Below are 15061 nucleotides of genomic sequence, written 5' to 3' on the forward strand. Positions count from 1 at the left end.
AAGATAAAATTAAAAAGTAAAAGGAAAGGGGAATAAAAATGGGATAAATAGAAAAAAAAATAGCAAAATATATTAAGCCTAAACATATCAATGACTACATTAAGTTATCCAAACACTCCAATTAAAAGAAGAAATTGTCGGGGACTAGCATTGTAGCGTAGCAGGCTAAGCTGCTGCCTGCAGCACTGGCATCCCATATGGGCACCGGTTGAAGTCCCAGCTTCTCCACTTCTGATCCAGCTCCCTGCTTATGGCCTGGGAAAGCAGTGGGAGATGGCCCAAGTGCTTAGGCCCCTGCACCCGCACGGGAGACCCAAAAGAAGCTCCTGGCTTCAGCCTGGCCCAGCTCTGGTTGCTGTGGCCAATTGGGGAGTGAACCAGCAAAGATCTGTCTCTCCCTCTCTCTCTAACTCTGCCTTTCAAATAAAATAAATAAATTTTTTTTTTTTATTTTTGACAGGCAGAGTGGACAGTGAGAGAGAGAGACAGAGAAACGTCTTCCTTTTTGCCGTTGGTTCACCCTCCAATGGCCGCTGCGGCCGGCACATCTCGCTGATCCGAAGCCAGGAGCCAGGTGCTTCCTCCTGGTCTCCCATGCGGGTGCAGGGCCCAAGCACTTGGGCCATCCTCCACTGCCTTCCCGGGCCATAGCAGAGAGCTGGCCTGGAAGAGGGGCAACCGGGACAGAATCCGGCACCCCAACCAGGACTAGAACCCGGTGTGCTGGCGCCGCAAGGTGGAGGATTAGCCTGTTAAGCCACGGCGCCGGCCAAAATAAATAAATCTTTAACAACAGCAACAGAAAGTGAGACGGCACAACGTGCTGCTCTAAGAAGTCTAACTCAGACACAAAGCTACAGATAGGGAAAATGATGAAAATGATGTGACATGCAGATGCAAAGAAATCTGCAGTGGTTGCATATTCATATCAGCAAAGGGAATTTCAAAGCAAAGAATATTAGCAAGGAAAGACTGCAGTTTAATGACAACAAACTGATCCATCAAGGGGGCACAGACGTCCTAAAAACAGAAGCAAAGAAGCAAAACCTGATAGAACCGAAGGCTGTAATTTGAGAGTTCAACCAGCAAGGACATAGAAGACTCAAACAGCACGTCAACTGAAGTATTTCTAGAATACCCATCATCAGAAAACACACAGTTCTAAAGTGTACATGAAACATTTACAAAACAGACCATAGTCTAGGCTTGTTTTGTAACAAGTCAAAAATTTAAAAGAATTGATAGTTATGTTCTTTGATTACAATGAAAATAAATTATAGTTCAATAGACATTCCAGATATTTAGAATTTAAACATATTTCTAGATAATCATCCCAGATATATAGAATTTAAAAATACTTCCAGATATAAAAAAGAGAGAGAACGATCCAACAAGGGAAGCGGGATACACAGCAGACTCATAGAATGGCAGATGTCCTAAACAGCACTCTGGCCTCAGAATCAGCCTTTAAGGCATTTGGATCTGGCTGAAGAGCCCATGCGAGTATTTTAGGCATGGAAAGCCAAGACACTCTGGAAAAAACAAACAAACAAACCTAAATGAAAGATCTCTGTGAGTGAGATCCCAGTGGAAAGAACGGGGCCATCAAAGAAGGAGGTACCTTTCTCTGAAGGGAGGAGAGAACTTCCACTTTGACTATGACCCTGTCAGAATAAGATCAAAGTCAGCGAACTCAAAAGGCTTCCATAGCTTTGGCAACTCATGACTAGAGCCTAGGGAGATTACTGACGCCATAAACAAGAGTGTCAAATTGTTAAGTCAACAACAGGAGTCACTGTGTACTTTACTCCTCATGTGGGCTCTGTCCTTAATGTGTTGTCCAATGTGAAGTAATGCTATAACTAGTACTGAAACAGTATTTTACACTTTGTGTTTCTGTGTGGGTGCAAACTGATGAAATCCTTACTTAATATATACTAAATCAATCTTCTGTATATAAAGAGAATTGAAAATGAATCTTGATGTGAATGGAATGGGAGAGGAAGCAGGAGATGGGAGGGGTGCGAGTGGGAGGGAAGTTATGGGGGGGAAAGTCATTGTAATCCATAAACTGTACTTTGGAAATTTATATTCATTAAATAAAAGTTAAAAAAAATACTTCTAGATAATCAAGAAAAAACACAAAAGAAGTTAGAAAAGTGAAGAGGGTGTAATCTCAGGGAAGAGTGACTGTGGGAGGCTGTGTGCTGGGACTTTGGAGACACTGAGGCTGCCTGGCAGGACTCGGGGTGTGGCTGGGACTCTGGGCAGTCACTGGGGCAGGCTCCATACACTCAGGGCTCCCTGGCTACCTAGTGACAGACCCTGCTGGGGAATCTGAGCTCACACCGAGGACTGCGCAGACCCTCTGTGTGGTGCTGTGGCAGAGTGGACAAATAATAGACCCACTGGGGCCAGCACCCAGGCACTGGTCTGCCCTGAGGAGTGCAGCTCAACTGAGTCTATGACAACAGACAAGAGCAAACCTCCCCTCTGATGCAAAAAAAATTACCACACCAAACCTGGGTGTGTCACCTCAGACACTCCTTCATCCTGCAGCACTGAGCACAGCTTCCTGACCACACCCACCACAGCCTCTAGGTACTCCCTGAAAGCAGACTCCACTAACCCACTCAGACATAGTCCAAAGATAAAAGCTGCCATAACTAAAAAACAAAGAAACCAAGGAGTATCTTCACAAATGCCAAATAACAAATGCACCAATTCAAGAAACAAGATTAAGAAAGACAACATGACACTCCCAAAAGAACACTTTAATACTAGATGGAAGAAATGCCAGAAACGGAATTAAAAAAACTTATCACAGGATTACTTAGAAGTAATCAGAAGCAAATGCATGAACTATTGAAATCCATACATGAAATAAAAGAAAATTTCTCCCACAAAACTAGGATCTTAAAGAGACATCAAAATGAAATCTTGGAAAAGAATTCAATAAAACAAAAAATGCAATGGAGAGCCTTAACAACAGAACCAGTGAAGCAGAAGAAAGAATATCCAACTTAGAAGACAAAGCACAGAAAATTATACAGTCAGAGAAAAAACAAGAAATTAGAAAACTAAAAAACACTGTTGGGAATCTACAGGATACTATCAAACAACCCAACAAAGGGTTCTAGGAGTTCCTGAAGGCATGCAAAGAGAAAGGTTAGAAGGCATTTTAGTGAAACAGTAATAGAAAGTTTCCCTAATTTGGAACTTCACCATGATGCATCGTGATCCGGTTCTCCACAGTGAAGCGTGGAGAGACGATTTTAAAATGTGCATGGGAGAGATGCCACATTACTTTCAGAGGATCCCCAATTTGACTAATGGTGGACTTCTCATCAGAAACCCTACAGGCTAGGGGAGAATGGTGAGATATAGTCCAGGTCTTGGGAGAGAAGAACTGTCAAACCAGTGTACTGTACCCTACAGAGCTCTCATTTATGAACAAAGGTGAAATGAAGACCTTCTATGACAAACAGAAATTGAAAGAATCTGTCCCCACTCGTCCAGCCCTGCAGGAGGTGCTTAAGGATGTGCTGCACACAGAAACACAGAAACATGGTCATCACTACAAAAGAAGGTAAGGGAAGGAAATCTCCCAGTAAAAGTACAAAGGAAATGCAAATTAAAAAATAGGAATATTTATGGGAAAATGGCATGGCAAAGTCATTAGTTATCAATAGCCACCTTGAATGTAAATAGCCCCAACTCTCCAGTTAAAAGACACAGACTGACTTAAGTGTTTACAAAATAAAACCCATGTTTTGGCTGCCTACAAGGAACACATCTCACCAACAAAGATGCATACAGACTGAAAGTGAAAGGTTGGAAAAACATATTCCATGCTAAGAGACCAAAAAATATTTGGTATAGCCCTCCTAACGTCAGAAAATATAGGCTTTAACAAAAACTATTAAAAGAGATAAAGAAGGGCACCATGTAATGACTAAGGGATCAATTCTACAGGAAGACGTGACTATTATAAATGTATACACACCTAATTACAGGGCCCCTGGCTATTTAAAGGAAATTTTAAGTGATATAAAGGGGAGATAAACTCAAATACAATGGTAATGGGAGACTCCATACCCCATTTCAGCAATGGACAGATCAACCAGGTAGAAAATCAGCAAATAAACAGCAGAACTAATTGACACTATAAACCAAATGGACCTAACAGATATCTACAGAACTTTTCATCCTACAGTAGCAGAATACACATTCTTCTCAGCAATGCATGGGACCATACCATGCATCTTCCTGGACCGCAATGAAATGAAGCTGGAAATCGACAACTCAGGAATCTCTAGAACATATGTAAACACACTGAGACTGAACAACATGCTCATAAATGAACAGTGAGTAACAGAAGAAATCAAAAGAGAAATAAAAAAATTTCTAGAAACAAATGTAAATGACAATACAACATATCAAAACTTATGGGATACAGCAAAAGCAGTATTAAGAGGAAACTTCATAGCAATTGGTGCCTACACCAAGAAATTGGAAAGCCACCAAATAAATGAGCTATCAATGCATCTCAAGGATCTAGAAAAACAACAGCAAACCAAACCCAAAACTAGAAGAAAAGAAATAATTAAAATTAGAGAAGAAATCAACAAAATCAAAAGCAAAAAAAAAAAAATACAAAAGATCAGCAAAATAAAGAGCTGGTGTTTTGAAAAAACGAACGAAAGTGACATATCACTGGCTCAACTAACCAAAGAAAGGAGAGAGAAGACCCAAATCAATAAAATTAGACATGAAAAAGGAAATTTAACAAAAGACATCACAGAAATTAAAAGAAAAACCATCAGAAATTACTACTTCTAGGGAAACCTAAAAGAAATGGATAGCTTCCTGGACACATACAATCTTACCTAAATTGAGCCACGAAGACATAGAAAACCTAAACGGATATTACCAAGACAGAAATTGAATCAGTAATAATGGCCCTTCCAACAAAGAAAAGCCCAAGACCAGATGGCTTCACTGCTGAATTCCATCAGACATTTAAAGAAGAACTAACTTCAATTCTTCTCAAGTTTTTGAAAACAATTGAAAGGGAGGGAATCCTCCCAAATTCTTTCTATGAACCCAGCATCACCTTAATTCCTATAGCTGGAAAAGACACAACAGAGAAAGAGATCTACAGACCAATTTCCCTGCTGAAAATAGCTGCAAAAATCGTTAACAAAATTCTGGCCAATCGAATCCAACAACACATCAGCAAGATCATTCACTTAGACCAAGTGGTATTTATCCCTGGTATTCAGAGATAGTTCAACATTCGCAAATCAATTCATGTGATACATCATATTAACAAACTGAAGAACAAAATCCATATGATTATCTCAATAGACGCAGAGAAAGCATTTGATAAAATACAACATTCTTTCATGATGAAAACTCTAAGCAAATTGGGTATAGAAGAAACATTCCTCAATACAATTCAGGCAATTTATGACAAACCCACGGCCAGCAACCTATTGAATGGGGAAAAGTTGGAAACATTTTCACTGAGATCCAGAACCAGACAAGGATGCCCACTCTCAGCATTGCTATTCAAGAGTCCTGGAAGTTTTAGCCAGAGCTATTAGCCAAGAAAAAGATACAAAGGGATATAAATTGGGAAAGAGGAAGTCAAAGTATGTCTATTTGCAGCTGACATGATTATTTATATAGGGGATCCAAAAGACTCCACAAAAGACTGCTGGAACTCATGGAAGAGTTTGGTAAGGTAGCAGGATACAAAATCAACACACAAACATCAACAGCCTTTGTATACACAAAGCTACGGCTGAGAAGGAACTTCTAAGGTCAATCCCATTCACAATAGCTACACAAAAAATCAAATACCTTGGAATAAACTTAACCAAAGATGTCAAAGATCTCTATGATGAGAATTACAAAACTTGAAATAGAAGATACAAAAAAATGGAAAAAACTGCCATGTTCATGGATTAGAAGGATCAGCGTCATCAAAATGTCCATTCTTCTGTAAGCAATTTACTGATTCAATCTGTTACAAATCAAAATACCAAAGACATTCTTTTCAGATTAGAAAAAAATGCTGAAATTCATATGGAGGCATAAGAGACCTCAAATAGCTAAAGCAATTTTGTACAACAAAAACAAAGCTGGAGGTATCAAAATACCTGATTTCAAGACATATTACAAGGCAGTTTAATATAAACAGCCTGGTACTGTACAAACACAGATGGATAAACCAATGGAACAGAATAGAAGCACCAGAAATCAACCAACATCTACAATCAACTTATATTTGACCAAGGAGCTAAAACCAATCCCTGCAGCAAACATTCAACAAATGTTTCTGGGAAAACTGGTTTTCCATATGGAAAAGTATTAAGCAAGACCCCTACCTTACACCTTACACAAAAATCTATTAAAAATGGATTAAAGACCTAAATCTATGACATGATACCTTCGAATTGTTAGAGACCATTGGGGAAACCCTGCAAGATATTGGCATAAGCAAAGAGTTCTTGGAAAGACCCAAGAGGAACAGGCAATCAAAGCTAAAATTAACAAATAGGATTATATCAAATCTAGACACTTCTGTACAGCAAAAGAAACAGGAAAGTGAAGAGGCAACTGATGGAATGGGAGAAACTATTTGTAAACTATGCAAATGATAAAGGCTTAATAACCAGAATATATAGAGATCAAGAAATTCCACAATAACAAAACAAAGAGGAAATCCAAATGGCCAACAGACACATGAAAAAATGTTCAGGATCACCAGCCATCAGGGAAATGCAAATCAAAGCCACAATGAGGTTTCACCTCACCCCAGTTAGAATTGCTTTCATATAGAAATGAACACTGCCGGTGCCACGGCTCAATAGGCTAATCCTCCACCTTGCGGCACCAGCACACCAGGTTCTAGTCCTTGTTGGGGTGCCGGATTCTGTCCCGGTTGCTCCTCTTCCAATCCAGCTCTCTGCTGTGGCTAGGGAGTGCAGTGGAGGATGGCCCAAGTACTTGGGCCCTGCACCCCATGGGAGACCAGGAAGAAGCACCTGGCTCCTGCCATCGGATCAGCGCGGTGCGCCAGCCGCAGTGCGCCAGCCGCGGCGGCCATTGGAGGGTGAACCAACGGCAAAAAGGAAGACCTTTCTCTCTCTCTCACTGTCCACTCTGCCTGTCAAAAAAAAAAAAAAAAAGAAAAAAAAGAAAAAAAAGAAAAAAAAATGAACAAACAACAAATGCTGGAGACGATGTGGGAGCTGGTTCACTCCCCAGATGGCTGCAATGGCCAGAGCCACACTGATCTGAAGCTTCTTCTAGGTCTCCCATGTGAGTGCAGGGGCCCAAGCACTTGGGCCATCTTCTACTGCTTTTCCAGGCCATAGCAGAGAGCTGGATCAGAAGAGGAGTAGCCGGGACTAGAACCAGCACCCATATGGGATGCTGGTGCTTCAGGCCAGGGCTTTAACACGCTGTGCCACAGCGCTGGCCCCACAGATTTATTTCTAAGGGTATAGTTTAAAAACTTGCCGTGGGACCCTAAATCCCCTTCAGCTGAGTGGCAAAAATGCCATCTTAAGTGTTAATGTGACAATATTCATTATTAAAGTGATCATATAGATAGTATCGAGTGTTAAAGGGATCATATAAATAAGATCAAGTGTCTGGTAATAATAATAGAATTAAAAAGGAGAGTGTTCCACCATGGGAAGCAGTACACATAGCAGACTGATAGAATGACAAATGCTCTAAACAGCACTCTGACCTCAGAATCAGCCCTTAATGCATTCTGGTCTGGCTGAAAAGCCCTTGAGAGCATTTCAGGCATGGAAAGCCAGGACACTGTGTCAAAAAAATGTCCTACATGAAGGACCTTAGTGGGTGAAACCCTAGTGGAAAGAAGTGGCCATCAAAGAAGAAAGTACCTTTCTCTGAAGGGAGGAGAGAACTTCCACTTTGACTATGACCTTGTCTAAATAAGATCAGAGTTGGTGAACTCAAGAGGCTTCCATAGCCTTGGCAACTCATGACAAGAGCCTCGGGTGATTACTGAGGCCATAAACAAAGAGTGTCAGTTGTTAAATCAACAACAGGAGTTACTTGCACTTTCTCCCCATGTAAGATCTCTGTCCTTAATGTGTTGTAGTATTTCAATTAATGATATAACTAGTACTCAAACAATACTTTACACTTTGTGTGTCTGAGTGCAAACTGTTGAAATCTTTACTTAGTATATACTAAATTGATCTTCTTTATATAAAGATGATTGAAAATGAATCTGGATATGAATGGGATGGGAGAGGGAGCGGGAGATGGGAGGGTTGTGGGTGGGAGGGAAGTTATGGGGGGGGGAAGCCACTGTAATCCAAAAGCTGTACTTTGGAAATTTATATTTATTAAATAAAAGTTTTAAAAAAAAAGGCTTCCATAGCCTAGGAAGCTCATGTCAAGAGCCTAGAGTGACCACTGACCTCATATATGAGTATTAATTGTTAAATTAATAACAGGAGTCACTGGGCACTCACTCCCCATGCAGGACTTCATGGGGAACAGTACTATCTGCATATGAAAAGGAGGCTACAAAATGGATGACCAAAGGTGTACATTTGAAAAATTAGAGAAAAAGGAAGCACAAAGTAGACGGAAGGAAGGAAACACAGGAGCAGAAGCCAATGAGAAATGAGGCACTGCGAGAGCTTACGGGAAGTCTGATGGAACTGCAGTTCAGGGCTGGGCGTTGAGCACAGGGACGCAGATGCTGCTCCCACATGAGGGCCTCAGTCTGAATCCTGGCCTCACCCGAACTCCAGCTTCCTCCTAATGCACACTGGGGAGCAGCAGACACCAGCTCAAGGGACCCGAGTCCCTGACCTGGCTTCAACGTAGCCCAGCCTTGGCCATTATGGGCATTCAGGCAATGAACCAGTGATGTAGAGATCTGGCTCTAATTTACTGCTAAAAGAAAAATGAAAATCTATACAGTTTTTTTTTTTCAGAATAAGTATTTTCCATGAATTTTTAAAGGTTCCCTTGTATGACATTACATATTCTACAGATATTAAAATAAAGGAATTATACAGTAATACAGTCTATAGCTTAGATGAAGTAAATTCCTTGGAAGATAAAAACTCACTTAAGAAGGATCAAATTTTATCTTTAATAGAGATAAGGTAATTGGGGTTATCCAGAGAACTTTCCTAGAAAGGAAACACAAGCTCTACAGAGTTTCACTGTTGAATTTTACTAAACATTTAAGGAAGAAATATCAATTTCACACAAATTTTTTTTTTACACAAAAAAAGAAAAACACTTCACAACTCCATTTATGAGGGCAGTGGGCAGTATTCTCTGAAAACCAAAAGACATTACAAAATAGAGAGCTACACACATCCCACAGGTACACAGCCCAGCATTAGATAAAACAGATAGTATACATCATGATCAGCAGGGCATTACTCAGGAATACAAAGATAGCTCAAATTTGAAAACCAATATGATTCACCCTGTGAACAGACTATTAAAAATAATCATCTCAATAGATACAGAAAAGCATTTGATAAGATTTAATACCCATTCATGATTTTAAAAAACTCAAATCTAGGGGCTAACTGAAATTTCCTCAACCTAACAAGGGCATTGACAAAGAAGCTACAGCTAGCAATTTATTTGTGAAAGATCAAACGTAACAACAAAGCCGATTCCACTCTCACTATAAGATGAAAGCAAACAGATTTCACTCTTTGTTTTTTAAATTCCACAGATCACCTAGTTCTCTATATGGAAAAATCACAAAAGTGCTACCAAAGAGCTACTACAACAAGGAGTTTAGCAAGGTTATAGAATATGTTTGCATGTAACAAATATACCAGTAATAAACTGAACAAAATACCATTTATATAACAGCATAAAAATATTAAATACTTAGAGGAAATTTAAGAAATTAATAACACCTGAACAAATTATAGATGACCGAAATGCTGAGATATATGGTTGCATGTCACAAATGTCGTTTTTCCCCAAATTGATTTATAGACTAAAAACAAAAAACGCTCAACAAACCAAATCAAAATCTATGCAAGTTTTGTATAGAAACTGATAAGCTGGCCGAGGCCACAGCTCACTAGGCTAATCCTCCACCTGCGGTGCCAGCACCCTGGGTTCTAGTCCCGGTCAGAGCGCCGGATTCTGTCCCAGTTGCTCCTCTTCCAGTCCAGCTCTCTGCTGTGGCCCAGGAGGGCAGTGGAGGATGGCCCAAGTGGTTGGGCCCTGCACCCCATGGGAGACCAGGAGAAGCACCTGGCTCCTGGCTTCGGATCAGCGTGGTGCGCCGGCCGCAGCAGCCATTGGGGGGTGAACCAACGGAAAAGGAAGACATTTGTCTCTGTCTCTCTCTCTCACTGTCCACTCTGCCTGTCAAAAAACAAACAAACAAAAAAAACTGATAAGCTAATTCTATACTGTATAAAAATCAGAAGACCCAGAATAGCTAAAACAAAGTTGGAGGCCTAACCCTATGTGACTTCAAGGCTTGTTATAAGGCCACCGTATTTAAGACACTAGTATCCAGACAGACACATAGACCAACAAAACTAAACACAAAGTCCAGAGATAAATCCTCACAGAAACAGCTTAATGATTTTCTAACGAAAGTGTCAAGGCAACCGAATGTAGACAGTCCTTACAGCAAATGGCAGGGGTATAACCGGAACCTCGGATGCAAACAAAATAAACGTTGACCCTCATGTTATACAATATTCAAAAATCAACCTGAATTGGAACATAGACCTCTGTGTAAGACCAAAACTATAAAATTGCTATAAGCAACTACAGGAGAAAAATCTTAATGGGGTTGGGTAAAGATTTCCAAATAAGACACAGAAAGCTCAAATTATAAAGAAGAAAAATCACCATATTGGGCTTACTGGCAAGAAAAGCATTTTTGCTCTTGCAGACATTAAGAAAAGGTAAGCCATGGAATGGAGGAGATGCGGCCAGAGTCACGCAGGTAAGAAGAGAACCTAACTTTGAAAATGAGTGAACACCTCAACAGGCACTTAACGACAGGTGAACAGCAAGAAAGAACATGCAGAGTTAAAATCACAGGGAGCAGGACAATGCGGGTAACACACCACCATATAACTCACCAGGCCAGCAAAATCCGAGGAGACCGCAAATACCACCTGTGGGCCCCAAGCAGGACTTCTGTGCCTTGCTGGTGGGAAGACAAAATGGCACAGCCACTTTGGAAAACACTCGGCAGTTTCTTAGGTTGAAAACGCAGTAACCGATTTGACCCGGCGGATTCACTCCTGCCCTGAACCACGTTTACACAAGAGCTGTGTGCAAACGTTCACAGCGGCTGTATTCCTACAGGCCCAGACCCGGCACCAGCCCAGACAGCCTCCCACTGGTACAGATCAACCGTACTACACCCACACAACCGAATCCTCCCAGCCGTGAGGAGAACAAGGTTTTGGGACTGCTGACACAACAGGTGTCCAAGAAGACACAAAAATGGCACACCCCATGATTCAGATACACAAAATTCCAGAGAAGGGAGAAGTGACACAGCAGAGGCCAGTGAGCAGGCAGAGGGACTGACCACAGAGGGACCCACAGAAACCACCTAGGATGAGGAGAAGGTGCACGCGCGATGTGACGGTGGTGACAAGTGCGTATGTTCGTCAAAACTCACAGTGCTGTGCACTACAAACTGGCAAATTTCACTCAATTTAAATGTGAAACCTCAGGGTCGGTGCTGTGGCATAACGGGTAAAGCCACTGCCTGCCATACTGGTATCTCATATGTGTGCCGGTTCAAGTCCCAGCTGCTCCACTTCCAATCCAGCTCTCTGCTATGGCCTGGGGAAGCAGCGGAAGATAACCCAAGTCCTTGGGCCCCTGAACCTGCGTGGGAGACCCGGAAGAAGGTCCTGGTTCCTGCCTGGCCCAGCTCTGGCCATTGCAGCCATCTGGGGAGTGAACCAGCAGATGGAAGATCTCTCTTTCTCTCTCCCTCTCCCTCTGTCTCCCTGTAACTATGCCTTTCAAACCAATCAATCAATCAATATTTTTTAAAAAAGTGAAATCCCTCCAAAGTAATTTCAGGAGAGGAAGAACAGTGGCAACATTAAAGGGAACCAGCGAGCCTCAAAGTAAGATGAGAACTTGAGACAGACACCCAGGTATGTTCTGAAGGAGACATCGCAGGTTTTCATCAACACGGCAAACACGGTTACAAGTGTGGGACAGCCTACCAGAGCCACGGTGTTGTTCTGGACTCACACATGGTTAGAGCATGTGGCGCCTACCAGAGCCACGGTGCTGTTCTGTGTGGTGGAATGAGATGAAAAGGTCATGCCAAGATGGCCGCTGAGGTGAAAAGGTCATGCCAAGATGGCTGCTGAGGTGAAAAGGTCATGCCAAGATGGCTGCTGACAACAGAAACTGCCTGGCAACAGGCCGTGATTGGATGGCTTTGGAAACCACATGACAACAGAGGGAACCACATGACAACAGAGCCTGATGGCAGGCCATGATTGGATGGTTTCAGAAACTGCTTGGCAACAAGAGCCTGACTGGCAACAGGCTGTGAGTGGATGGCTTTGGAAACTGCCTGGCAACAGGCTGTGATTGGTTGGGACATAGACCGCCCCTTGACCGGATTGGCTGGTCTTGGCTATATAAGCTGCTGTACCAACTGAAATAAACAAGTCTGTGGGCTGCTCGCCTCTGGCCTGCTTCCACCCAACTCCCGGGGTCTGTGTGGTGACTCCGCGCCTCTTGCCCCCACCACGCTCCTCCTCTCAGAACGAATCATCCCAGAAATGAAATCAACTTCAACATCTGGCGTGCCAACGTGACTGACAGAGAGACAGTGTGTTGGACTCGGCGAGGTCCCCCCTGGATTTCGGCAAGTAGGCCCCTCGGTGTTTTGTGTGCTGTTCGGTTCTGTGAGGGTGAGCACAGAACCCCCTCCTATGCCCCTTTCCTTGTCCTTGTCCTCGGTCTAAGTGACCCCAGGTTAGGCACACACCGCCCAGAACTGTACGCCGCTTCTCAGCTCCTCCTTTTACTTTCGGTTCGCCCAGCGAATTCACATAAGGGACTGATCATCCCAGAATTCGGAACCAAGTCATCTTCCCTCACTGAGAGAGGTGACGCTCTGGAGACACCGTGTTGGCATACGGCCTTGACCTAACAAATCAAGGAAGTCTCCCACTAAGCACAGGACATACTTAGGATCTGATACACCACTATCTGTTCATCTAACGTAGGGAACTCCTGCAGAATGCCATCAGCTGCTGAGGTGCTAGGAATTTGCATTGTTATGGAAGCAGTGCTGTGAGTGTCTTTCCTTTGGCTAGCGTTGGTGTGGCGTGCCGCTCTTAAGCGCTCAGACATGGGAAAGATACCCCCCTCTCAGAATCCCGTGCAGATTACCAAACATAGTGAATCTGTGAGTGATCAGAGCCTGACACTCCAGGTCCCTGTCTCACAGACAACAGTTGATGACTTGGGGGAGAGCTCGGACAGTGAAAATGACAATGTAGCAAACAAGATAGCAACGCCTAGTCAGCCACCCCCTACATACCCGTGGGATGAACTCAGAGGATCTCTAGACAATAAATCATGTGAGGTCATCCCATCCACACCCAGTGAGGATCCCCACATTTGTAGCAGGCCCTGGGCACCCCAGGCTCTCAGGGCAGCCGCTAGATTCCATCCCACCTGCATGTTTGCCATTAATGTCGAAGCGTACGCAAAATTCAGGCCCTGGATTCCAACGCCTGTAGAAAGGCTTCTGCTAACCAAGGGTGGAGGATATGCTTGTGTCTTTCCGGAGAATGCGGGACAGCCCATTTGGGTACCAGCCAGAAACATCAAGCCTGCAACTGACAGCCAACCAGAACCAGCAGAACAAGACTGAGAGTCCGCCTTGTTAGCAGATGCACCTGCCCTATCATCCTACCCCGAGAAACTGCCCATAGCCACATCCGTTACTGTTTTATACCCCACTAGCTCTGGTCAGCCACTCGAACGGCCCTCAGTCTGTGTGCAGTCATGCCATTCCTGATAACCGTTATTCCTCATTCCTACCCTCATTTGAGCAAGTAATCCTGTGGTCTCTCATTTTGAGCGCTGGTTAGTCAATGACGGGTAAGATCCCCTGAGGGACAACCTAAGACAGGCACAGCTGCGTACGGAGACCACATGGGAATGGGGTCAACAATGGTATGACCAAGAATCATGCCTCCCATTGCTCAAAAATAAACGAGAAGGGGGAAATGTGGTGGAATGAGGTGAAAAGGTCATATCAAGATGGCTGCTGAGGTGAAAAATTCATGCCAAGGTGGCCCCTGAGGTGAAAAGGTCATGCCAAGATGGCTGCTGACAACAGAAACTGCCTGGCAACAGGCTGTGATTGGATGGCTTCAGAAACCACATGACAACAGAGGGAACCACATGACAACAGAGCCTGACTGACGGCAGGCTGTGATCGGATGGTTTCAGAAACTGCCTGGCAACAAGAGACTGGCAACAGGCTGTGAGTGGATGGCTTTGGAAACTGCCTGGCAACAGGCTGTGATTGGTTGGGACATAGACCGCCCCTTGACCGGATTGGCTGGTCTTGGCTATATAAGCTGTCATACCAACTGAAATAAACGAGTCTGTGGGCTGCTCGCCTCTGGCCTGCTTCCACCCGACTCCTGGGGTCTGTGTGGTGACTCCGCGCCTCTTGCCCCCACCACGCTCCTCCTCTCAGAACAAATCCTCTCAGAAAGAAATCAACCTCAACAGCTCTGGACTCACACACAGTTATGAGCATGGGGCGCCTACCAGAGCCATGGTGCTGTTCTGGATCCTCAGACGCTGCAGGAGTGGAGCCGAGCGTGTCTGTCTTGGGCTCCATCTGCCTTGGCTGGCTCTGGCTGCTGTCAGGGTCAGCGTGGCTCCCCTCTGCCAACTGCTGGGACTGGATGAGAGAGACGTAGAACTCCTCCAGTTTGGGCAGCATGGAGCAATCAGGAGAATCATCGAGACTTGGTTGCTGCAG

The 15061-nt window shown here is 43.6% G+C and overlaps 1 protein-coding gene across 1 annotated transcript in view; it reads right to left on the reverse strand.

Annotated features, from left to right (window-relative positions):
* TDRD5 (tudor domain containing 5) overlaps positions 1–15061 on the reverse strand; it is a 120532-nt gene that overhangs the window by 3067 nt on the left and 102404 nt on the right. Inside the window, exon 16 of the mRNA XM_062190223.1 lies at positions 14845–15055. Within this exon, the coding sequence (XP_062046207.1) occupies positions 14845–15055 (211 nt within the window). The remainder of the gene's footprint in view (positions 1–14844; positions 15056–15061) is intronic.

Source organism: Lepus europaeus, chromosome 5 (genome assembly GCF_033115175.1).
Source record: "Lepus europaeus isolate LE1 chromosome 5, mLepTim1.pri, whole genome shotgun sequence".
NCBI classification, from domain to species: Eukaryota; Metazoa; Chordata; class Mammalia; order Lagomorpha; family Leporidae; genus Lepus; species Lepus europaeus.